This window comes from Danio aesculapii, chromosome 4 (assembly GCF_903798145.1).
Source record: "Danio aesculapii chromosome 4, fDanAes4.1, whole genome shotgun sequence".
Lineage (NCBI taxonomy): Eukaryota > Metazoa > Chordata > Actinopteri > Cypriniformes > Danionidae > Danio > Danio aesculapii.
Window position 1 is genome coordinate 47,085,230 of NC_079438.1, and position 26,505 is coordinate 47,111,734.

The 26,505-nt window shown below is 33.3% G+C and overlaps 1 protein-coding gene and 1 long non-coding RNA gene across 3 annotated transcripts in view; one reads left to right on the forward strand and one right to left on the reverse strand.

The window, feature by feature from the left end:
- Nucleotides 1-26,505, forward strand: part of braf (B-Raf proto-oncogene, serine/threonine kinase) — a 27,894-nt gene continuing 1,389 nt past the window's right edge. The window contains exons 1-19 of one of the 2 annotated variants that reach the window (XM_056455857.1): nucleotides 1-183; nucleotides 7,506-7,607; nucleotides 10,037-10,300; nucleotides 12,627-12,730; nucleotides 14,699-14,801; nucleotides 14,905-15,053; nucleotides 15,244-15,363; nucleotides 16,123-16,282; nucleotides 16,521-16,560; nucleotides 18,194-18,313; nucleotides 20,281-20,414; nucleotides 20,491-20,608; nucleotides 21,967-22,051; nucleotides 22,623-22,799; nucleotides 24,062-24,108; nucleotides 24,735-24,853; nucleotides 24,942-25,073; nucleotides 25,334-25,468; nucleotides 26,269-26,422. In XM_056455857.1, coding sequence (XP_056311832.1) covers nucleotides 16-183; nucleotides 7,506-7,607; nucleotides 10,037-10,300; nucleotides 12,627-12,730; nucleotides 14,699-14,801; nucleotides 14,905-15,053; nucleotides 15,244-15,363; nucleotides 16,123-16,282; nucleotides 16,521-16,560; nucleotides 18,194-18,313; nucleotides 20,281-20,414; nucleotides 20,491-20,608; nucleotides 21,967-22,051; nucleotides 22,623-22,799; nucleotides 24,062-24,108; nucleotides 24,735-24,853; nucleotides 24,942-25,073; nucleotides 25,334-25,468; nucleotides 26,269-26,422 — 2,431 coding nt within the window. In that variant the 5' untranslated portion in view covers nucleotides 1-15. The remainder of the gene's footprint in view (nucleotides 184-7,505; nucleotides 7,608-10,036; nucleotides 10,301-12,626; nucleotides 12,731-14,698; nucleotides 14,802-14,904; nucleotides 15,054-15,243; nucleotides 15,364-16,122; nucleotides 16,283-16,520; nucleotides 16,561-18,193; nucleotides 18,314-20,280; nucleotides 20,415-20,490; nucleotides 20,609-21,966; nucleotides 22,052-22,622; nucleotides 22,800-24,061; nucleotides 24,109-24,734; nucleotides 24,854-24,941; nucleotides 25,074-25,333; nucleotides 25,469-26,268; nucleotides 26,423-26,505) is intronic. The other variant, XM_056455855.1, reaches the window with a different exon arrangement.
- Nucleotides 10,191-26,505, reverse strand: part of LOC130223130 (uncharacterized) — a 26,035-nt gene continuing 9,720 nt past the window's right edge. The window contains exon 4 of the long non-coding RNA XR_008836580.1: nucleotides 10,191-10,276. This is a non-coding gene — a long non-coding RNA (uncharacterized LOC130223130). The remainder of the gene's footprint in view (nucleotides 10,277-26,505) is intronic.

Here is a 26,505-nt window from a genome sequence, read left to right on the forward strand (position 1 = left end):
TTCTCGTGGTTTAAAATGGCGGCGTTGAGCAGCGCCGAGTCCCCACCGCCCGTCTTCAACGGAGACACCATGAACCGCGATCCGGAGCGGGACCCGGGACTGGACGAGCTGGGCGCGGGGCTCGAACCCGCCTGTCCCGGAGAAGCGGCGATCCCCGAGTGTCAACAGGGCATTCCCGAGGAGGTACAATGGGGGGGAATCAGGGTTGGAGGAAAGCTCGGCTGATGAGCGGAGCTGGGTTGGATGGAGATGTTCAGGAAACACCGGCTGTAATACAGATCGCGGGGGGGATGCAATGCATTGCAGGGGAATGAGATGATGCACGGAAATTGATGTATAATCGAGCAGATCTTGTATAGTGCGCTTATGCATTTTCGCAAGGTGCATTTCCGAATGACGCCATTTATAATTCTCTCAGTGCAGTTCTCTGAGCCAATGTTTATCAGAAGGCCTGTTCGTGTTTCAATGGCATTATTATCCCCGTTGCATACAGTAACGTGCATGCTACACATCCCACCTTGCAATGCATCTCAGTAATGAGAAACTACAGATGCAATGGGGCAAATGAACGCGCATTGTTTTATTTTCTTTGTGTCAGCAGCTGGCGCGAGCTGCGAGTCGAATGCATTTACATTTACATTTAAATCTGCAGTGATGTCATTGTGCTCGTGCATTGAGTCTTGCGAATTCTTTTTTACCCCTTGCAAATTTATTGCAACGTGCATCTCTTTTTTTCTGAGCTGTCAGCTGTCTGTCTGCACAAACCACCTATGCTGCCAGCTATATAAGGGGCCTTTTGCTGTTAGATGTAGCTACACACTGGGGTATTTCATGGGTACATTCTGCACCCTGCAGGAACATACATTAAGTTAGTAGTAGCTTGTACTGGAGCATGGTCAATCAGACCAGACCTTCTATTACATGTCACAAACCACCATATGCTGGTATTATCAGCCAGTGGTTGGTTTGTTGACGTCTAGCAGCTAGAAACCAGATAGTTATCTGACTGATGTGCATTATAAAAGTGTCATTTGTTTTACATTCTACACCTTATAGGAACAAAGTTTAAGTTAGTAGCTGTGGTTTGCATTATGGTCGACTAGTTTGGAGCCTAGTTTCTGAAAAAACAGTATACAAGCTAAAACTACATTCCAAAACATGATTTATCCAATCGGAAGCAGTGTTTAGGAACATTTCAGCTAACATTTAATCTAAAATATATGTACATATACTGTGTTTCAAAATATTTCTAGGCCTATTATGTTAATTTTATCCTGATGCAATTCCAGACTTGAGCATAAAAAGCATTTAAGCTTCAGAAAACTTTCAGTGACATAATAAAGTATCAATTATTTTATGTTCTGCACTCTGCAGATATAAAAGTTTAAATTAGTACCTGTGTTTTGAAACTTGAGTTTAAACCACATACAAGGTTTCAGAAACCACGTTAAGTGGGTATTACCAACTACAGTAGCAGCTGTTTGTCTACTGTCTATAAGCCTAAATGAGCTATTTTATGTTTCTCAGTCTGGTTTATCCAACCAAATGCTTCTTATTCCTGCTGTTTTCTTTTCTTCTCCGGCTATCTGGAAACCATCAGCTATATTTAAAAACTCTTTTGATTTTCTTTCCTTTTTAGACTATCTAGAAACCATTTTCAAAACGCTGCTACCAACTTGGCTTTTGCAGACAGGCATCCATTCATTTTGTTTAATTTGGAAAGTTTACACCGTCATGGAACAGGTCACAAACCTGGTTATTCAGGAAACAGCTTACCTATATTGCTGCCAGACTAGTTGGATTAAAGAGCTGCTTGTGTAAGTTATCATTATAGCAGTGCTTAGTGGTAATTAGATTAATTTTACTGCTGGCCAGAGTAACAGTGTTGTACTGTCTGATTATACACAACCTATTCTTTTTATATTAACGTCTGCATTTATTGACATGAATATAGAAGAAATAGATCAGGCAAAAGAAAAGTTCTGTCATCATTTTCTCATGATGTAGTTACAAAACCAATTGAGCAGTTTTGAAGAATGCAATGGTGTTTTACGCTTTGAAAATATTCAAAAGCATCATTAATGATATATGATGTGTTAATATGTAAGCTTTATTTATTTATGACTCATCTTTATCTCCTGTGGGCTTTTAAGCATCACAGGTTGTTTTAAGTGAACTTGATCAATCCAATTCATAAACAGATCTCTCATATATATCCTTTCATTAAATAATGATTTCATTTTCAGCCTATTTTATTATTCATATGACTTTGAAAGATTTGTAATATACGTCATATGGACTATTTTTTATGATGTTGTGTAATGTTGTGAAATAAATGAGAAAAAAGCAACCAGTATTTCAAAATTTCACATAAAAATGCAATGTTCAACACAATTCATTAATGTTGCCCCAATGGAAATAGATTAAGTTAGAGGAGAGCAGGGACGGAAGTAACGTGGGATGAAAGTAACAAAGCGAATTTCTCGAAGACCTGACTACATTTGCTTTCCAGGCTATAGCCGCACATTCAGCATGCAACCCTTGATGGAGTTGCCACATATTATATGATTTCAGGACCATGTCCCACAATTAGGTCCAAATATCAGTTTTTAAGAGCAGAAAGTGAACTATTGTAGTGTACAAGTTGTGTTTCTCTTTTCATGCATCACATTAATGATCAATCCACAGGTTATTTAGTACAATAACACATCCTTAAGTTTGCAATCTCTGAGTTTTTCCAGTTGAAATCAGGTTTAAATGGCAAGAGTTATATAAAAGCCATACATTTATTCACTTCCACATTAGAGTTTGCAGTCTTTTGATTCATATGTTTTATCAAATTAATGAATATAATAATAAATATACATTAATGCCAATAATAATTAACAATATTCAAAAATTGTAGGAAATTGTACCATTTTGCATAGCTGGATTGCTTTTGATGGAGCTGAAATTAAATACGAAAATGCAATTTAGTATTTGTATTACAAAAATTAAGAAAAAAATATGTTTGCAGTTAACATTAACAAGGTCGTAGTCATATATATATTTTAAATTAACAAGATTAATCTAGTAAATCTATCAAATATTGTTACTTTTGACCCACCCTGACATGGTCAAAAGTAACAATGTGAAATTATTTTAAAGTTGTTCTACATTATTTTCCAAAATACCACCTGATATTGATAGACCACACTTATGAGTTAGTAATAGGGTGTCAATATTTAATTTTTCTGCGATTATATATTGCAAAATACTGTTTTTGTCTATACCAGAGTTGAATTTAATAATCATAATGGATGTGGTTGTACTAGGGTTGTGTGATATTTATTGTCTGGGATTAATTCCGTAAATGTTGTTGCTGACTTTATTTTATATTACACGTATGCGTTAATAATAGGGCTGCAAGAAAAAGTCTGACATTGCGATATTTAGCTTTTCTGTGATTATTTATTGCAAAATACTGTTTCTGTCTATACCAGAGGTGCACAAACTTGGTCCTGGTAGGCCCGTGTCCTGTATTGTTTAGCTCCAACTCCCTTCAACACACCTGCCTGGAACTTTTTGTATACCTAAAAAGAGCTTGATTAGCTGGTTCAGGTGTGTTTAATTGGGGTTGGAACTAAAATATGCAGGAAACTGGCCCTCCAGGACTGAGTTTGGGCACCCCTGGTCTATACAATTCCAGCAAATGATTGAATTGCACTATTTAGAAAGAGATTTTTGGAAAGTCTTTATTTCAAGGTTCAATTCTCGCTTTGCGCAAAACATTATGACTTGCTTCAATAATCTCCCAATTTAATTCTTATTAATATTTATAAAGGTAATTTAGGTATTGTGTAGGATTAGGGATCATACAGAATATGTAGTTTACAAGTACTGATAAGCAGCCTATATCTCATTAACAAGCATGTAAGCAATGTGTCCAAAGTCTTACCGAACGTTTTCATTTGGATGATTGATCGGGATGATTCTGTAGGGCAGTGAATCATGCATAAAATGTATTAAACAAACTATATCCATAGATGAGTGTAACAAAGCAAAGATAAAAGTCAAATAAACAGTGCATGCTTTATGGTTTTGTATATGTAAACTGCGAAGTCAACTCAACATTGCATGTCTATGCGATGGGACTATTGCAGATGCACACATTGTGAAATGCTGAAACAATATATTGTGCAGCCCTAGTTAGTAAATTCAAGTGCATTAAACATAAAACAATTAAGTTGTCCCAAAGAAATCTAAAGAATTGTGTTGTTTCAGTTTATTTGATATAAGTAGCTTGAACAAGCAACAAAAAAAAATTGCACCAAAAATTACGTTAAGTTAGGACTCAAAGGTGATTAAGCAAGAATTTTCATTTTTCGGTAAACTATTCCTTTCTAAAGAAGCTGTGGTTGGCTGCAAATATTTCACTGTATTGAGCTATTTTAAACTGTCTTGCTTATGTTGCATCATGTTGGAAACACGCAGTCTATTACCACACGGGGTTAGCTTTAAAGAAAGGCTTGCAACAAACGTCTGTTTAAGAAACTGTCAGCAATCTTTGCCTGTCAGGAGTTTATACTGGCAAGACTACTGAGAATGGGCCTGCCTTTCAGTCTTTTCTTGCACTAATTTGACTAGTAGAGCCAGTTTATCTGCACCGTTGATTAGAAATCAAGTGGCAGCTTGACTTTTGGAATGCAGGATTTTTAATCAGACCTAAAGTTAGATGCACTTAAATGTGCAATTTCAAAGGGGGCGTAGAGACATTCTTGACAAGTCTGCTGGAAAATTGTTTCTCCAAATTGGCGATCATAATAAAGTTTGCTTGTAAGCTTTGTAGCGCTGTCAGATTGTGTTTACTTGGCTGGGACGTTTTCCAGTGAACTTGGGAGTATTTTATGGTGCCACTGCTTGTATTGCTTGGCAAAATTGAAAAATGTTTATTGGCTTTTTGAAACAAGTACATTGCTTGCACGTTTCCTTGAGCAACTGCTTGCTGCTGGTTGCAAATAGGCTGTAATTTTGTGGTACTTCGAATTAAGTGGGTGAATTTTATAATCATAATGGATGTGGTTGTATTAGGGTTGTGTGATATTTATTACCTGGGATTAATTCCGTAAATGTTGTTGCTGACTTTATTTTGTTGTCATTTGTAAAATTCACTTGGTGATGAAGTTGATTAGTTAGTTCTATGATTCAGTTCATGAAAGCAAAGAAAGTTTTAGTTTGGTGTATTTCTAAAGCCCTGCGATTTCAGCCCCGATTTTGTCATCTGAGACAAATTTGGGAAATTCTAAAAGTTTCCTGAAATCCGAGGCTAAAATCTGTGATCTTTAATCATAGGTTTGACATGTACACAGACAGCCGCTTAATGGCTGTTGCAATCAGATTTTTCCTCGATGAAGTTCTGATGAAGATTTCAGACACTTTCCTGCAATGTGACAACAGCTGCGATGAGTGTCAATTCAAGAACCAATAGGAGCGCCAAATTTGATGACGCAATCCATATGACATATGTCAATACAGTTTTTTTCCTTTCTGTGTTTATTATTGAGACACACTGTGTGCACAATTACGGCTACAGTTTGTTTATGTTTGCCATGAGGATTCATTTCAGAACACAGAATAGTGAAAGCGTCACGGATTGATGACGTCAAACACCGGGCGAGGTTTCTTTCGTGTTTGGCGCATCTTCATTGTGGTTCAGTCTGACATTATGACAGCTAATATCTTACGGTGTGACATGGGAGCCATGTTCGTGCAGTCTGACATGCTACAATTGTTCAGGATTATAAAAAATTGCACAGTGTGAGCCGGCTATAAGATATGTTAGCAAGCAAGAGTGCTGGTTTCCAGAATATAAATACATCACAAATCAATGCATTGATGACTTTATACAACAGTTGAAGACTCAAATAAGATTGTCTTTTGCTGCTTGTTCAAACTACTTATTTAAAATGAGTTGAAAAAAACACCATTTTAAAGATTGTTTTGGGACAAGTTAATTGTACACTTTACTCATTTATAAAAACGATTAAGTTAACATTGGGGCTGCACAATATACCGTTTTAGCATCGATATCGCAATGTGTGAATCTGCAATAGTCACATTGCAGGATCAGTAATATCATGTTGAGATTATAGTAAAGTTTATCCCTAGAATAGAGTGAAAGATGGATGTGTTTTTAAGACCCGTGACTGTAAAATTTAAGCAAGCTTAAGCCAAAAGGTTATGGAAGGTCTATATAGAGCTAAATTATTTGTATTGAATTATTTATACAATGAAGACTATACACTATAAAGTGTTATTTTATTTATTTATTTATTATTATTATTATTATTATTGAATTTCTGTACCTCAATACTGTTAGATTCCACAGAAAATTATAAAATTAGTTCGTAAATAAAATTCGTAAACCAAAAAATTTATTCGGTTCAACAGTATTGTATTTATGCAGAAACTTCTCTACAAAATAACCCCAATCAATGTAAAATAATGAACGTTGGGACAACAAGAAGGAATTGTGTGGAACCCAAAATTTATTACATTGAACAATGTTAATATTGAGTTTCACATTATAGACACAACATTGCCTTTTCCCTGTTTTGCCATTGATAATAGTTACAGAGTCGGTTCTAAATGAATCTGTTCTTGAACAAACCAAGCAAGTCAATGATTCAATTATCAATTCATGAACACATTCACTTGCTTTTTGTTTAAATGAATCAATCGTATTGTACAAATCCTTTTTGAATGAACAAATCATTGAATTTCTCATTAAATTTCTTTTTTTTTAAATCTAAGACAGACATAATCGACCCAATATATCAGCACAAAACACACACTCGGCAAAATATTGTTGAAATATCTTCAATAAAAATATGATTTGGGCAATATCGCACACAGCAGGATTGTACTTTTTATTTTTTACAACGTATATAGTGCTCTCCCAAATTGCCACCTCATCCACACCAATAATTTAGTTCTAAATGCATTCATTCTAATTAAAATTTCATTGATTTATTTATTTTTTGGGGGGTGTCATGCATGCATTTTTGACATGAAAAGGAACTGTAAAAATAAAAAAGTGTCCTGGATGTCTCCTTCCATTAGTTATAGACAGTAATATACCCCCTCCCCAACACAACACTGTTAAATCAGTGTTGCTCTGTCAAGTTGCTCTAACAAATAAGAGCATTAATATTTACAAACAATCCATGAACGGCTTAAAATTGTAAGGCATTACAAAACTGCTTCTTTGCTAGAGCTCTTTGTCTGTACTCATCATGTCGCACCTCATACTTAATCACTATATCACAGTTTCTATGACCATCGCCAGTGTCAGTTTTTGCAGCTTTAGCGAAGACAAGCAAGCGATTGAGTGTTTATTCGATTTACAGTAAGGTTCTCACTCATTAGTTCTGAAGTTCGAAAGTCTATTCTTAAACACTTGCTCATTTAAGGGAATGTATTTTAAAAGGGAAGCATTGTTTTGCTAACTCTGGTTTTCTTTGCAGATATGGAACATTAAACAGATGATTAAGTTAACTCAAGAGCACCTAGAAGCCCTTTTAGATAAGTTTGGAGGAGAACACAATCCACCGTCTATATATCTAGAGGTGAGATATCTTGTTTTCTCAATGTTATTAATGTTTGTTTTGTCACTAAATGTTCTCTCGATTGCCCAAGACAAATTTCTCCTTAGGGAGGCAAATAAAGCTGAAGATTGATTGATATAATCTAAAGGTGTCTTACTATAGTAACCCCCCTTTCTATTAATAACGCATTTTCAGTGGTCTGATTACAGAATCAGTCAGCCAAGACACAGTACATTTTCTACTTCTATATTTCTGTTATTCTTGTGATCTTGTGACTTGTGCTAGGAAATGAACGTAGGGTAAAGTACGCAGGAAGGCAAATGAATAAAAAGGCTGTGGGCGGATTTTGATTGTAATCCAGGCTCCTGTTAGTTTCTGAGCATTGCTGTTGTAAATAGTTCAAAAAATAGAAATAGGTAGTATTAATAGCATTACAATTAAAACAAATATATCAGTTTTAAAAAGAAAACTGGTTTCAGCAATGATAGCATCGTGGGGAGTGTGCCGTGTCATTGTGCTTCAGGTGTCCCGAGTTCGAGTCCCAGCTTGTGGACCTTTCCTGATCCCATCCCCTTCTCTCTAGTTTTAGCTTTGTTTTCTGTCCAACTACTGTGTTGTCACAATAAAAAAAATTGCTCATCCAAATCTTTTAAGAGCTTTCAAAAAATATTTCAAAGTATTTAAAGATATTATCCCAACGATTATTCCAAAAATGCACTGCAAAGAGTCTAATGCAGAAATTAGGTGGTAGAATTGATTGAAAATGTCGAAATTGTTTGATACATTACATTATAATTTGTTCTAAAATCTGTTTTAAAAGAAAATCTCATTTAAATATGACTATTTAAAAAATATTTGTTTCTATTTTCCCATAAAACTACCCTACAGTTCAATAAACAGATAAAAAAATATTTTCTTTTTTCTTCTAATAATTGTATGAATGTACCTGTTATGCTAATTAAAAAATAGTTTACTTAAAACAAACTAAAAGAGAAACTTTCTTGTTTAGATTTTTTATTTTATTTTATTTTTATGTAGGCCTGTCACAATAATTAATATATCAACTTATCGCACAACACATGGACATGACCTCGATCATTTTTGGTGATGCAATATATATCGCCCATACATAAATGAACGATTCTAGCAACATTTTAGCTGATTGTGCAACATGTCTATCTAGGCATGGGCCGGTATAAGATTCTAACGTTATGATAACCTTGGATAAAAATAATACATTATTGTGATTACTGCTCTAAAATATCTTCTTTTTAAATGCCGGTGTAAAAAAAACACACCTTTTTTTCCCCACTGAACACAATACAATTTATTTTAAGAACCATTTAAAATGTTTCGGAACAGTAAACATGTCAGGCTAAATAATAATAAATGATCGACTCTCAAAAACTAAATAAAATAGTCCTAAAATTAAAAACCTACATATACAGTGGGAATGGTGTAACAGAAAATTTGGGAGGTTTTAAAATCTTGACTTTTCCAAACCACGGTAAACCTTGAAACTGGTTATCGTCCCATGCTTATCTTTATCTGTATTGGAGGTGTCAGTGTCAGTATGGTTAAAAAAACACTATAGTATTTACTATACTATTACTTTAGTATATTTTCATGTGGCTGTCTGACAAATGAAAATAGATCTGGCAGCAGATATCGCAGCTTCTGTTACTTTTTACCTTGCACATTTATTATTATTAATTTATTTATGATATATGTTTTCACATTGTTATTACATTGTTACATCACATTGTTTTTCAGATTGTTAAAATGACTATAATTAAATGAAATACTCTTAAGAATAAAATGATATGTGTTCTTTGGAAGTGTACTTGCATTGTGATGATATTATTTGTTATTCTGGCATTATATAATGAGTGACAAAATGGTCTTAAAATGACAATAATATTGTTTATCGCAATATATTTTTGTGCAATATAGTGTACAACAAAAATAGATATAGTGACAGGCCTAGATATAGCAGAATGAAAAACTGCATTATTTTAAAACAAATGTAATTACAAATTTCCCTCTTTTTAAAAATATAATACAAACACAAAAATAAACAAACTAAGAGACAAATAATATTAACATCAATCATTTTAAACACTTTGGAGGTCCGATTTATACTCCATTTTCTCCAAGTTTCATTTATGTTCTTGGTTTATGGTAGAGATTGTGGGAGAGAAAACTGTTTATTTATGTAGAACACAAATTGTATGATGCTGTTTCCTTAGGAAATCTCTCATATATGAAACTACTGAGTAATACTAATAAATACTGACAAAGCTTTTGGTTTGAGCAGCAAAATGACCTCCCTTTTTACATCCATTCTAATGCACAATCTCAGATCTTCATCCTTCTGCAGGTTGAAAAGATGAGCATCTATGCGAAACGTGTTCATAAATTATTAATGGTGTATTTCCTCCATACCACAGGCCTATGAGGAGTACACTAGTAAGCTGGATGCATTACAGCAGCGGGAGCAGCAGCTTTTGGAAGCTATTGGGAACGGGACCGAGTTCTGCTCCTCGCCGACACCCACCCTGCTGGACGTGAAGGGACAGGGCGTTCAGAGCGCCCCCGCTGCCCCAAACACCCTGGCTGTCCTGCAGATGCCCACTGACGCAACACGAGGCAATCCCCGCTCGCCCCAGAAACCCATCGTCAGGGTCTTCCTGCCCAACAAACAGAGGACAGTGGTGAGTTGGGGCTGGCTGTATTTAAATAAGTGCTCATCGTAATTAAGTACACTCCGTTTTAAAAATGAATATTTTGATCCATTTCTCAGTGAATATTATGTAATATATTTTGGTGGATTTGAACAAAACAGATTTATTTAACAGATATATTTATTTAAAATATATATTAGTCACTGAACATCTTTAGAAATAGAAAGATAATAAATTTAAATTCATGCGAAATATAAAAAAAAAAATTACAAAACTACAACATTTCGACAAATCTTTACACTTTTTTTGTTTCTCTTGTTTTTTGCTCTTTTTTTGATGTTTTATTTACTATTTATCCCTAACATAAATTTGTGTGTACTAATTTTGGACCGTTATCATAAGTTATTTTGATAGATAAGCTCCAGATTTGGCTTCAGTACTGACTAATCTAATGTATATGCACAAATATAATATTGTTAAGCTTCCTATAGAAAATATGAATTTAAATGAGAGATTTGTGAGGGGTGTACTCGTATATGTTGAGCACTATAACTTCTTTCTTCTATATCACAGTAAAATAATACAAAATATGCTATATGAATAGTCCTTACAATTATACAACAAAAATCTCTGAAGCCATAGAAATCCAAATTTGAGTTGTTTACACTAAAAATCTTGTAAAATTCAGCGTTAACGGAAATATTAAAATTAATAAATACATAAAAATTAAATGAGAATTTAAGATCATTGGAAATATTAATATTTTTCTAGTATGTAAATATTTTATATAATATAATATATATAATATTATGCACTGGATCTTAATTTTATTTTAGCACAGGGCTAAAATGATTTGCAATTAATCGTATCCAACATAAACATTTGTGTGTTATATATATTTATCATGTATATGTGAAACACGCACATGCATAGGAACAAAACTATACAAAACAACACAAACTGTGATTTTGGATGAGATCATTTTTTTGCTCAGCACTATTTTATTTGGTGCATTTTATCTGTTATTTTTTTAGTGTTGAATAAGTTACTTGAAAAAAGTAACTAATAGCTACTTACATCATTACAATTGTATTTAAATCACTTTTCTATTTACTTTGTAATTACTCAATAACTAATTTAATTACTTGAGTTAATAAGACTTAAAATTCATATAAATCTAAACACAAATACACAATAGAAAGTAAACTTAATTAGTCAAATAGAGACGTTTAGTGGCGCAGTGAGTAGCAGTGATGGGTTGGAGCTGGAAGGGCATCCGCTGCGTTAAACATGCTGGATAAGTTGGCGGTTCATTCCGCTGTGGCGACCCCTGATTAATAAAAGGACTAAGCTGAAAAGAAAATGAATGAGTGAATGAAACTTTTAGTTTTATTTTTCGTAACACTTCAAATCTTCAAAATGTTTCACATTAATTACTCCATATTTCATAAATACCACATATTGACAAATTCCTTATTTCTTTGCTTTATAGGCATGTGCAATTGTTGGATTAGTCTAACATTCTTTAGTTGAACAACATCTAGTTATTTTGCAAAAAAAAAAAAAAAAAAAATATATATATATATATATATATATATATATATATATATATATATATGTATGTGGATATATATATATATATATATATATATATATATATATATATATATATATATATATATTCACACAGTATATATTTACACTATTATATAAATGTACACTCTCCTTCTCTCTTATATTGTTATTAATTAATTACTAAAAAGTATTAAGCATGTGCAACCATCATGATAAATGTAACTTTTTATAGTTGACATATTTTATAGTAAAATATATTTTTAAATAATACAAAATACATTTACTTACTTTGAATGGATTTATGCAGAACAGTTTTAGATGTAGAAACAGTATTTAAGGCAAGTACATTATAAGTAATTAAATGACCTGCAAATTAAAAGTAATCCCTTTCTGATTTTTAGCGGAAACTTTGTAACTAATTACACCCAACACTGAATGTTTTGCCCACAGCTCTATTTAAAACATTCTGTCTCTAACAGAGATAGTCAAAATATTTGCGCATGAGTTTTCACAGTAAGACATCCGGCAGGGCTTTAAAAAGGGTATTTCAGAAGGAATTTCTACTCCAGATCAGATTGTAGAGCAATAGAGTCCATGGGAATGAGCAAATGTAGGTGACCCCTTTTATTTTGATTATCTGCTCAGCTTGTCTCTGTTGGTTTAGCAGAGAGAAATGGCTGTATGAGAAGAAATCAAGAATCCAAACATCCCCAGATGAACCACAGTCTCATTGTAAGGAGAATAAAGTTGCTTGAGAAAATAATTTGTGTGTGTGTTTCAGGTTCCAGCTCGTTGTGGCATGACAGTCAGAGACTCCTTAAAGAAGGCTCTGATGATGCGAGGCTTGATCCCAGAATGCTGTGCAGTCTATAGGGTTCAGGATGGGTAAGAACCATTGCATTACCATCACTGTGTCTAAAAATTGCAAACTTCCCTTATACATAGTATGCGAAAAACAGTATGTGAGCGGAGTATTATGTCAGAATTGTCATAGTATTTGATAAACTGTCACTTAGTTATGTACACAAGATGCTGTATTGGACACACAAGACTTTTATATATATACAGTTGAAGTGAGAATTATTAGCCACCCTATGAATTGTTTTTCTTTTTTAAATATTTCCCAAATGATGTTTAATAAATCAAGGAAATTTTCACAGTATGTCTGATAATATTTTTTCTTCTGGAGAAAGTCTTATTTGTTTTATTTCGGCTAGAATAAAAGCAGTTTTTAATTTTTTAAAATCTATTTTAAGGTCAATATTATTAGCCCCTTTTAGCTATATTTGTTTTTGATAGTCTACAAAACAAACCATCGTTATACAATAACTTGCCTAATTACCCTAACCTGCCTAGTTAACCTAATTAAACTAGTTAAGCCTTTAAATGTCACTTTAAGCTGTATAGAAGTGTCTTGAAAAATATCTAGTCAAATATTATTTACTGTCATCATCTCAACGATCAAATAAATCAGTTATTAGAAATTAGTTATTAAAATTATTATGTATAGAAATGTGCTGAAAAAATCTCTCCGTTAAACAGAAATTATTATACATAAATATATTAATTATATTATACATAAATAACATAAATATATTATTAGTTTATAATATATATTAGGATAATTTCTTTCAAAATTTCCTCCAATAGCAAACAAACTGTTATACATATAATTTTAGAACGCCCTGTTTAAATGTTATCAGACGACCATTTTTTACTTGAAGAGACTTTAAAGGAATTATTTGTAAATATGAGTCCATCAATAATGGTATAATTTTTATCAAAATATTTTAGATTTTGATCTTATTTTATGCATTATTCATTGCTTTTGATGTCTTTTTATTGCTTTAAACCTTTTTTATAATATTAAAATAATAATCATAAAGTAATTATCTGTTTTTAACATGGCATAGCCAGAGAGGCTGATATGGCAGTAAACTCTCTTATAGTTATTATGCATAGTATAATGTTACATATGGTCAATATATGATGTTTTTGAATTTGAATGATTATTCTTTATATTAATTGTTCCTGTTAGTTTTCATATTGTTTTTGTTTGTTTAATTGTCATAAAAATCAAACAAATACATTATACATTAAAAAAAATGTATAGTATTTGAAAATCAGTAAGAGAGCCAAAGTACCAGGATGACCCACTGCTTTAATGGCCATAAATCTGAAATGCATGTTCAATGGACACTTCAATATGGGGATGGGGTGGTTGTTGGTTCTACGTAGATTGCTAGACGACCATCAACTATTCTCTCAGGATGACAAGCTGACAATGGGCCTCCAATGGAAATAACAAACTTGTGCACGGAAAAGATGCGATATGCGAACGGCCCCTAAAGCCGCTATCATTTGCGATCTCCAGCAGTTGATCTTCTTGCACAGAGACATACTGGATTCACCCGATTTGTTGACAAGTGGGATGCAGATCAATTCCTTAGCAATTTGTGGGTCCTTCTCTGGGCCTTTTCCCTTTCGCAAAGAAACTTTTCAAAGACGTCTGTTTTTGCTAGCTTCAGGATTAAGTGACCGAGATGTAGCTTGGAGAATATGGTCATTTTTCAAAGTAAAAGATTCTTCAGATTAAAAGATCGTTCAGACTCTATATAAATAAAATGAAAATAATTAAGGATTTATTGTGTGGCCCGGTACTAATTAAAACCCTGCAGTACCAATTGAACCCCCGCAGCCCGGGGGTTGGGGACCACTATGTAACGCATACTATTACATGACTAACGGTCATGGAGTCCACTCAAATTCTATTGTAGTATGTAATTTTAGATGCACCAAAACATTTAGGGTATCAGTCTTACCCATACTTAATAAATGTCCTGCCTATTCTAGAGAGAAAAAGCCCATTGGCTGGGACACAGACATTTCCTGGTTGACGGGGGAAGAGCTTCACGTTGAAGTTTTAGAGAATGTGCCATTGACGACCCATAATTTTGTGAGTATGCTGAAACAGATCACAAAACTAAATATTAAATAACCTAAAAGGATGGAATTTTGTGTTTTGGAAGCATCCTGAGCATTATTTTCATACTCGACAGGTCCGAAAGACCTTCTTCACGCTGGCCTTCTGTGATTTTTGCCGGAAGTTGTTGTTTCAAGGCTTCCGCTGTCAGACGTGTGGCTATAAGTTTCACCAGCGCTGCAGCACTGAGGTCCCGCTCATGTGTGTCAACTATGATCAGCTGGAGTGAGTGCTCATGGGAGATCTTTCCCTTCTTCATAAGGGGTGGGGGGGGAGATGCTCAGTAAAATAAAGTTTGGAAATATTATAATTAATTAATATACACTAGTTTATATTCGCCATCTAAGACATTAAGTTTCAGTCATTTATTTGAACTTTTTGTCATTGTCCTTTATATTTTTTTGTTGTTGTTTAGTTTATTGCTGGCATCAAAATTTCTGGTGCACCACCCCATTACCCAGGAGGAGGCATCATCAGAGGGCACGACACCCATTTCAGAGATGTGCCCCTCGCTACCACCATCCGAATCTACTGGGTAAGATTTATTTAGCATCATTGCATGTTATATGATATTAATATGTAATAATTATAGTAGTTATAATTTCATAATAACATATCAGAGTTACAACTTCTCTAATATGTGGTCAATAGAGTGCAAATGTGAGCATTTTACACATCCTCGTGATTAATAATTAGTTTTTTTTAGCTTTAATTGTTGTTAAATGCTGAAGGAATGTGTATATGTAACTTTTATATTCATTTTGTCTGTAACACTTTATATTACTTATCATGAAAAATACTTGGAAAACATTACATTTAGTCATAAAGCAGACACTTTTGTCTAAAGCGAATTACAATTGAGGAGGCATTCAGCGCTTCAACAAGAAGAGGCAATACACAATACACATTTTTATAGAGAGAAGAGTGTTTTGACAGGTGGTTTGTCAATATTACTCACCTGTGTGAGGCACACTTTATTAAATGCTCAATTTTGGGGGGGATTTAAAGTGATTGTAAGACACTGTTTGGTGCAAGTGTCGGTTAAAGTGTCGGAAATATTAAAGACTGTATTTCTACTAGTGGTTTGTCAAGCCCACTCACCTGTCTGAGGCATTTATTAATTTGAATTCCAACATGAACAAGTTTAGCTGGGCCCCCCACCTGGCTTGCTTTACATAATTGGGCCCTTGGGGAAAAATAATTGGGGTTTAGGCTTGGTATCAGAACCAAAATTGTATTGTAAACAAACTATGTAGAATGTCATTGTGCTCTTCTGTCTTTTTTTTTCCTCCAGTTCTCTGTGCCATCCTACTGTGTCCCCGTCCAAATCCATCCCTATCCCGCAATCCTTTAGACCTGGAGAGGAGGACCACCGTAACCAGTTTGGCCAGAGGGATCGCTCGTCCTCGGCCCCTAACGTCCATATCAACACTATTGAGCCGGTCAACATTGATGTGAGAATAATATTTTAGTCAAAAAGATTCAATCCCTCTGGAATAATTGTAACGTAGGTGGAATTTTCTTCTATAAGGAGTTTCAGAAAAATGAATACTGTAAATATTATGCTTTAAATAAGTATAATTTTATTACAAATTATTAATATTAACTTTATAAGATATGTTTGTAGTACCCTGAACCAAAAGGCACCAAATCTCCCCTTAGTCCTTGCTAATCTGTGTTATTTCCATCCAGGATTTGATTCGTGATCAAGGCTTACCGAGGTCAGATGGAGGTAAGGGTTTTACGAAACATACACTAAGACACACTGAATTCAAATGGCTTTCCGTCATCCCATGTCTTTGTGCTATCTCTGTGTCATTGGCCTTAGAAGTTTGGGACAGCTGATCCATTTCACTCTGCCTGCTAGTAGAGCTGACAAACAGGCCTTTTTCTCCCCTGTCCGCTTTGTGAAGTGCTTCTGCCATTTTCTTTATCACTAGCGGCCTGCTGTAAACTACTAAATCCTAATCAATGTTCTCAAACTTGCCCCTGTCTTTTCTGCTTCCTCAAAACATGTCCCAAGAATATGAATACTTTGTTTAAGGAGTAGTTCACCACCAAAAAATGTAAATTCGGTTATCTTTTACTCACATTTCATACTCCTTTGGCTTTATTTTTATGTGGAGCACAAAAAGATGATGTTTAGAAGAATGTTCAAGTTGCTTTTTTCCATAAAACAAATGTAAAAAATAAATCATTTATGGAATATTGGAGTAAAAATTAGGCCCTTGCACCTTTTATACAACTTCAGATATTACTATTCATGTAGTGTGTAATATAACTGTAAACATAAAATGTTAACAAAAGTTTCAAAGATTAAAACAAAACAAATAGATTTATTGTCTCCCAAAGAAAGAAAACAATTCAATGACCAATTAGAGCCTAGTAGATGTTTGTAACTATCATAGACTGTAAAAAAAAAATCACATCTCCACTTTCCTCCACAGTAGAAAAGTGAAGCCGAAATATACCTTTTGTGGCAGCTGCCATCTTGCGCCAATGACATGATTTGGAGCCAGAGTTTATGCAGTAGTGATTACAACTCCGCCCCCAAATTCCTACAGAATAAAATGCACAGTCATGATGCCACACCCTCTTTATATTAAATTAAACCACAACCTAATACCAAAGATGTTAGAACACTTTTAAATAAGAGGGCAGGATTTATGACCGATACTGCAGCCAACCACCAGGTGGCAATTGAAATGTTTTGGCTTAATTTTTCAGGATATTTGCAATACACAATCACAATAGGGAAAAAAAATTAATTTCTAGTGTAATAGGATTTTTAAATTTGGTTGACATCCCATTTGTGTACATAGAGGGTGGAATTTGTGGCCTATACTGCAGCCAGCCACCAGGGGGCAATTGAAATGTTTTGGCTTCACATTTCAGGATATATTCGCTTCACTTGGTTATAATAAGGAAGAATTTCGTTTCTATTGTAATAAGATTTTTGAATTTGACTCACATTACGTTTGCTTACATATAGAGGGTGGGGTTTAGGACATATACTGCAGCCGGCCACCAGGGGGTGATCAAAATATTCTGGCTTCACTATTCTGACTTTCAAGGTCGCACCAGTGCAAAAAAGACTATTAAACCTACAGTTTCGTGCCTTCAAAATAAACACGTTCTCATCAAAGCTACATATCAACACAATGGAGAATAAATGATAACCGAACAATCATTTTTGGCTGAACTATCCCTAGAAGGACAGACTGGCTCTGTGTCACCTAGAATCCACTTGATGATCTGTAAACAATGTCTGAGAGTAGACACAGGATTTTTGGTAGTGGGTGACTGGAGGTGCACCTGAGCTTCGGGGGCCAGTGATCCCGTGTCTGTCTCTCTCCCCCCTGCAGCCCCCTCGCAACACCCAGCCCGCTGCTTGAGGAAGAACCGAACACGGACCTCAAGCCCCCTTCTGTCCTCCCACCCCAATGACATTGTCTTTGATTTTGAGCCTGAGCCAGTGTTCAGAGGTAGCGAGGCCGTTGTGCGTGGCTGTGTCCTACACCTTGTCTTGTCTTTTGCTTGTTTGTCTGTCTTTCTGGTCTGTCTGTCTTCCACCTTGTATGTATTGTGGATGTATTTCACTCCTTGTTTGAATTCAAGCTTTCTCTGCCACTTCTTTCACACAAATGCTTTCACTGACGTTTTTTAAGGGCTGCAGTCACTTTTCTTTAACTTGATGCACTACAAAATCACTTAATTAGGCCAGCAATGCCACTAATGTGACATCAAGTATCTGTACCTTTAAATCATAATGTATTAGTATTGAAGATGTGTTGATTGATAATGTATTTTTAAAAGTGCCCATTCATTGAGATCGTCATTGCTGTTTTGTAATCCCTACTTAAAGATAATATTTAACAACACAAGTACTTAATATCACCATTTAATTAAAACATTTCAGAATGAATATTCCCTTTTTCTACATTTTATATTGTAATGTTGTGATGCCTCAATTCATTTATGTTATTTGAAATTAGTGAGTGTTTATTTGACATGTGGTATTTAATATTTATTTATTTAAAATATCTAACACTACAATATGTAATATTATTTTAATAAAAAAACTGAGTTATTTTAACAGATAAAATCATTTTAATATTTAATGACTATGTATTATTTTTTAAACATTTTTATTAGTGTATTAGTGGCTTTTATTAGTTATTAACATAACAAAAAACAATTATGGGATATTATTGTATTAATACTTCTTAATTGGATCTCAATTATATATATATATATATTGTATTTCAGTTATATATCCGTTTTATGAACCTAGTATTTATTTCAGATTATTTTATCTCAAAATGAATATTCCCTTTTTTCACATTTTATTTCATAATAGTGTGATGCCTCAATTCATTTACATTATTTGTAATTAGTGAGTGTTTGTTTAGCATGTAGTATTTAATATTTATTTAGTTAAAATATCTAATACTACAATATCTAATATCTAGAGCCAGACAGAATCTGCTGACATTTTTTGCTATTTCTGCAGAGAATTTTGAATTATGCAGGAAAAGTTGGTGGTTCATTCCGCTGTGGTGACCCCAGATTAATAAAGGGAATAAGCTGAAAAGAAAATTAATGAATGAATGACTTTTATTTAATGTTCACAATCCAATTAGATCCATTGATTTGGTAAACAAAGCAAGTCTCTCATATAATATATCTACTAAAGATAGAAAATATTACTTTACTAACTGTATTCTAGATAAATCATATGAACATTTTCATATCAGTCAAAAATATTACTGAAATTAATTTTAAAATTGAATTAATATAAATTTACACACATTTACACAAGTAAATACATAGACTCAATTAAGATTCCCGTGTGGGCGTACTAATATCTAATACCATTATAATTAAAAACTGTTTTAATAAATAGTTGTTTTTTAATAGATAAAATCATTTTAATATTTAATGACTGTATTTTTTTCTGTATTTTTTTCTGTATTAGTGGCATTTATTAATTATAAAGCATAACAAGAAATCAATTCTGGTATATTATAATTATGTATATGTAATTTTAATACTTCTACCATAATTTTATTTCAGTTATAAATTTTGTATTTCAGTTATATATATTTTATGTAACCTAAAATATATTTGTTTATTTTAATAAATTATTTTTTACAAATTTTTGTTAAAAGTAACCAGATATATAATATATAACCAGAGATCACAATAATTTTGGGCCATATCTGGCATTGGAGACATATTTGGGGTGTAGTTCCGGGCATGCATCGCTCACAGCCCCTTGTTTGACACTGCATGGGCTGTGATGTGACCCTTTCCTCTCTTCTTCTCCCCATGTGACTCTACACAAGATTTTCTTCCTGTCCTCCTGTCTCCTTCCCCTCTTACTCTGTCTCTCTTTAGATTGACTCCCACATTTGCTGTTGAATTAACTTGATTTTGTTTACAATGCCAGGCTCCACAACAGGCCTGTCCGCTACTCCTCCTGCCTCCCTGCCTGGTTCCCTGCCCAATGTGAAGGTGTCAAAATCACCGTGCCAACCGAGGGAGAGGAAGCCATCGTCTTCATCTGAGGACCGCAATAAAATGGTAAAAATGTCCTGTCCTGGTTTGGCACTTTCAGGTGATTAAGGAATGGTATCTGATGCTTGTTTTTGTCAAATAGAAAACTCTGGGTCGACGGGACTCGAGCGATGATTGGGAGATCCCAGAAGGGCAGATTACTCTGGGCCAGCGGATAGGATCTGGTTCTTTTGGGACAGTTTACAAGGGGAAATGGCACGGTGGGTCATCTGAGAGCGGTTTTTGGTTTTTAAACAATCAAGGAATGTAGACATGTGAAAATATTCAGTAATTCAATATTTAAGGATAATGAACATGCAGAATATTTATATTGATATTAGTATTGACTTCAAAATACCACAAACTTTTAAAACATATATTCATTATTTTTAGATGATTTTTAAAGAATATTCAGACAACTACAAAAGAATTTATGAGTCTTAGGTGGGGCTGGGTGGTATGACCAAAGTTTTGTTTCACAATATGTGAAAGTTTATTTTATGGTAACTAAATATTTCACAGTCTAGTTTTTATAAAGGTTCCATACCAGAACATTACCATTTTCATTCTAGAAAATCAACAAAAGGGCTTTAAATAATAAATATGCTTGAAAATTATAAAAGAAAAGGACGTGATCGTATTTGATTATGTTGTTTCATTTTTAACCTTATAAATCTAGTAAACATAATATGGCTTTAGATGAACTATAAATTCCACTATATGCCACAGTAATATACAGACAGTAGATATACACAGTATATTTCACATTATTATGTGGACTGATTTCATTATTATAAACATTTCTCAAGTAATATCTTCTTGCAGATATAAAATATTATATATATAAAATATAAATATATATGAAATATTATAATACATAAATTACAGGAAATGTGAACACTTTTAAGGAAATATAAAAAAAAAATACAAAATATAAACAATTACTATTCTTGTTTATATACATAAACACACACATATATATATATATTATATATACTGTCATATATCCCTAGCCCTAATCTAAGCTAAGAAAATTATTATTATTAATATTTTTATTTATTTTTTTTGACTGCTTTATCAGCAAATGTTTTAAGTGATATTCCAGTTTTGCGCACAAGTCTATTTCACATATTTGGATGGAAACATAGCTCTAGACTTCCACTCTATAAGGTTTTCCTACAATGGATTTTCCCTTAAAATTAAATTGTTGAGACTAACTTTATCAAATAACCATAATATGGCTATTTTTCACTGTTGATTTGAATGCATTTACTAGCGTTTACTAATAAGACTACATTGTAAACTAGTCTCTAAACGAGTATATTGTGTTGCCTATTGTACTTGATCACCCTTTTTCAATTTGACTTGTTTAAAACGTTTGTTCTGTATATCCGTAACGTAATACACACAGTATTTTTGGTTATTACACCTGTACTTGTTGCAGCTTAGGTCAGTATTATGATAATACCGTACACCGTGATGAAACCTTCAGTAATTAATTGCAACAAGAAATGTTGACATTGGCAGAAGCCTAATATAAAAGTCTAAATCGTATGTTCTTCCTCTGTTTTTTTTAAAGGTGACGTGGCGGTAAAGATGTTGAATGTTACAGCTCCCACTCCACAGCAGCTACAAGCCTTTAAGAATGAAGTGGGTGTCCTCAGGTAAGAGAAAGCCTAATGTTCCTGTGATTGACAATGAGGATGCATCTGAAATTGCAGACTTCTTTTATACTTGGGCAAAGCCAATGGCAAATTGATGATCAATTAATTGTGGATAATCCTTTAAATCCTTTGGGGGGGTGTTTACAATATATATAATCCTTTGCATTTTCCCTGTACTGTACAAAAATTGTAGTAATAAAAATAACTGCATCACAACATATTAAGAAAATGATAACTAATGAATATCTTTATAACCTATCTATGATGTATAACAGGCAATTACGAATTTAACACAAAACTTCCTTCACACAAACAAATAAATAAATAAATACTTTCCGTGATATAAGCGTTTACTAATAAAAACCAAGAGTGATAATCCAGGACAACAACGACACATTACATTTAATCTAATATCTGATCAAGTATTGATAGTGTGTGAGATGTGCTTAATTGTTTTTCACACACTCTGACATGGTGATTTAAACTTTTCTTTCCTACACACCTATTGTTTCTTCAAGTGCAAGTGAGTTTGAAGGTCATGCTTCATAGAAAATGGTTTGTTTTTGTGCAGGAAAACCCGTCATGTGAATATCCTGCTGTTCATGGGCTACACTACCAAACCCCAGCTGGCTATTGTTACTCAGTGGTGCGAAGGCTCGAGTCTCTACCATCACCTGCACATCATCGAGACCAAGTTCGAGATGATCAAGCTGATCGACATTGCCCGACAGACGGCTCAGGGCATGGAGTGAGTCACTGCTGCTAAACACCGACCACAGATCTGCACTGTTGCACCAAAACACAATAACTTGATGATAATGAATGATAATGCTCTGTTTAGTATAAGCACAGTCATCTGATGATTCAGTGCTTGAGCTTTTTTTCTCCATTTATTGTGGCTTTATTGTAGCTGTTATTATATTTTCAGTTTTTATTTTAACAAAACTCAGCTACTGTTATTATTATTATTATTATTATTATTATTATTATCCTCCTCTTAATGCCTAAGGTGTTTTTTTACATGCATTTTTTTTCTCTTTGCTATTTGGGCTTATTGGAATCTAATTAGAATAAAAATCTAAGTATCATATTTTGATATGATGTACTTTTATAGAAAAATGACGTCCATATATGTGGACTCGTGGTCCGAATTTACATAATACACTTTTTCCTGAATGTTTTTAATGTTTTTGTTGACTATCAGAGAGTAAAAACAACATTTTCCCATTTTGGACAGTTAAAAATAGTTTGGGTCATTTCATATGCTGCTAAACAGTTGCAGGATGACATTGTATGTCTGTAACAAAATATAAAACATTCAAAGTATTTTAAATAGCCACTTATGAGGACACTCAAGCCCTAGGAGGTTATTATTATTAAGCAGATACTTGAATAACAGTAAGTTAATGCTTGATGTCTTAACGCAAGTTAGATTCTGATTGTCTTCGATTGTCTTTTTATTTATTTATGTATCTATCTGTCTGTCTATCTATCTATCTATCTATCTATCTATCTATCTATCTATCTATCTATCTATCTATCTATCTATCTATCTATCTATCTATCTATCTATCTATCTATCTATCTATCTATCTATCTATCTGTCTGTCTCTATATGTCTATATGTCTGTCTGTCTGTCTGTTTATTCATTTCTTTTTTTCCACAGCTGGAAAAAATCATTATGAACATGATTCCAATGTACTTTTGTGTTGTTATCTTTAGAGTTGTGCTGTGGATTCTGCTTTTCTCTTGTATTTAGAAAGATTTTACAACTATATATTTGTTGTTATGAGCATAGTAATCATCCTTGGTGTAAACGTTCATGGTTTAGAATGAAAAATGTATTTTTTGTCTTGAATGAAGGTTGTAAACCAATTCTAATTGTATTAGTCACATACAGTCCTACACCGTATGATCTGCAGTGAAATGCAAAACTAGCAGTTATTATAAAACAGCTGCTCCGGTTGTAATGCATGAATTTAACCCTTTTAAATCCATTTCTTTCACAGCTATCTGCACGCAAAGTCCATCATCCATAGAGATCTGAAGAGTAACAGTATCCTTTGAAATCAATTACTGATTTGTATTTATTGAAATATATTACATTGTATGTAAAAAGTTTATTATTAAGTCTAATATTATGTTATAAATCGGTTTATAAAAATCAATAAATGTAAAACGAGACAGATAAAATCGATTTAACATAATAATAATGCAATTAAATTAGTTTAAATGTTTACTTTTTATTTATTAAAGTTTTATTTATATATATATAATATATTTAGGTTATTATTGAAAAATTTATTTAAATAATTAAGAGAAAAATATGGAAAATTTTCCCTTAATAGGAATTCTGAAGGAAGCTGATACAAATCTTTTGTCCATATAACTTGTACCACCTGCTATTAATTTACTACTGTTTTGATACCTTTATATTGTATGTGTATGCATATGCATTAATTTATTTATTTATTTGTTTTTATACTTGTAATTGTAATTTTTATTATTATATTTTTAGTTTTTATAATTTAATATGTTTTTAATATGATTAACGTTTCTAAATATTAATAAAGACAGTGTTTTTCTTTGGTCACTATTGGTAGGTATAGGAAAATTCACACACAGTAATGTCCAGTTGTTTATGCGTATGCTCATATATTAGCCTTAACATCACTTCTCTAGACATCTTTTTGCACGAGGATTTAACGGTAAAGATTGGAGATTTTGGTCTGGCTACAGTGAAGTCTCGCTGGAGCGGATCGCACCAGTTTGAGCAGCTTTCAGGCTCTATCTTGTGGATGGTGAGTGAAGGAACACATCTCACCTACTGTATATCTGCCCTGATTTTGTGACATTTGCATCTGGACTGAGTCATTGGTTTGTTTTCAGGCTCCTGAAGTGATCAGACTGCAGGATAAAAACCCATATAGTTTCCAGTCAGACGTCTACGCATTCGGCATAGTGCTTTATGAGCTTATGTCAGGGGCTTTGCCTTATTCCAACATCAACAACAGAGACCAGGTAAAGTCTTATGAGTAACTATTCTTTTCTAAATTATGACCAGGTTGAAATTTATGACTAGTGGTGTGTTTTTTTACTCCTTGAACGTGCATTATATGTCTGTTTGATAGTTCTACCTTTTGTTTTGTTTTTTGATCCTCTTTTTTGTATGTTAATGTTGAACTGTAGGTGTGAATGAATCAATTTTGCACCATGAAATATTACTGCAGATATCTGAATATAGGGAAAGCGATTGAGAGTGTCTTTTATTAATCATTTAGATTATCTTCATGGTTGGCCGAGGTTACTTGTCTCCTGACTTGAGCAAAGTGCGCAGCAATTGTCCCAAGGCCATGAAGAGACTTATGGCAGATTGTCTGAAGAAAAAGCGAGAAGAAAGACCTCTTTTCCCTCAGGTAATATGCTTTCCCACATACGTTTTCCCAGTTTGGCAATATGTCGATTTGATTGATGTGAATTTGTAATGCGTGTGAGTTGCCACAAGATGGCAGCAGAGTGTCTTTAATAATTCTGGATTCAAAATATTTCAGTGAGGTTTATATTTATGTCAGGATTATTGCAGTTTTTCCTGTTTACATTTATTTCAATATTGTAATTATATTAAATTAAATTTGTTTTATGACGTGTAATATTTATACTAACAATTATAATTATGTTTTATTGTACATACTGTGTATTCATACATAAGCATAATAAGTGCAAGTAAATTGTGTAAGTGATTGAATATTTCAGATAACTGCGGATATATGGGTATATTTTTATGAAGAAAAAATTACTATTAAATGACTAAATATAAATAAATAGTGGATTAATTAAATAAAATTAAGCTGAATGATGAAAAACTTAATTAAATGAAATTATACATGGCATATTTGCAACTAATTGGCATATTAGTCAGTCGTTATATATTAATTATGTATTTTAATTTATACAATTCCAATGTATCAGTAGGCCAATATTTAGAGTAATAACCCATATTTTTATTTTACTGAAGGAAAAAAATGCTTTAAATCACAATATTCTCTGATCTTTTCAGAAGAAAATAGTAAATCCAGTGAAATGTAGAATTTCAAGTAATCTCTAAAATGATTGATGTATTATTCTTGTTTAAAAATATATGCTATAAGAATGTATTTATTTTTTATATCTACTATATACTCATATTTAAGATATCCATGTGATTTATTTATGATAGATCTTGGCCTCCATCGAGTTATTGGCACGATCTCTGCCCAAAATCCACCGCAGCGCCTCTGAACCATCCCTGAACCGCGCTGGCTTCCAGACGGAGGACTTCAGCCTATACACCTGCGCTTCCCCCAAAACACCCATTCAGGCCGGTGGCTATGGCAAGTACACGTTTCTAATCATCCTTCTTGACTTGACATTCATTTAGCATCCAAACTGATGTTTCATTTTGTTGCCCTTACAG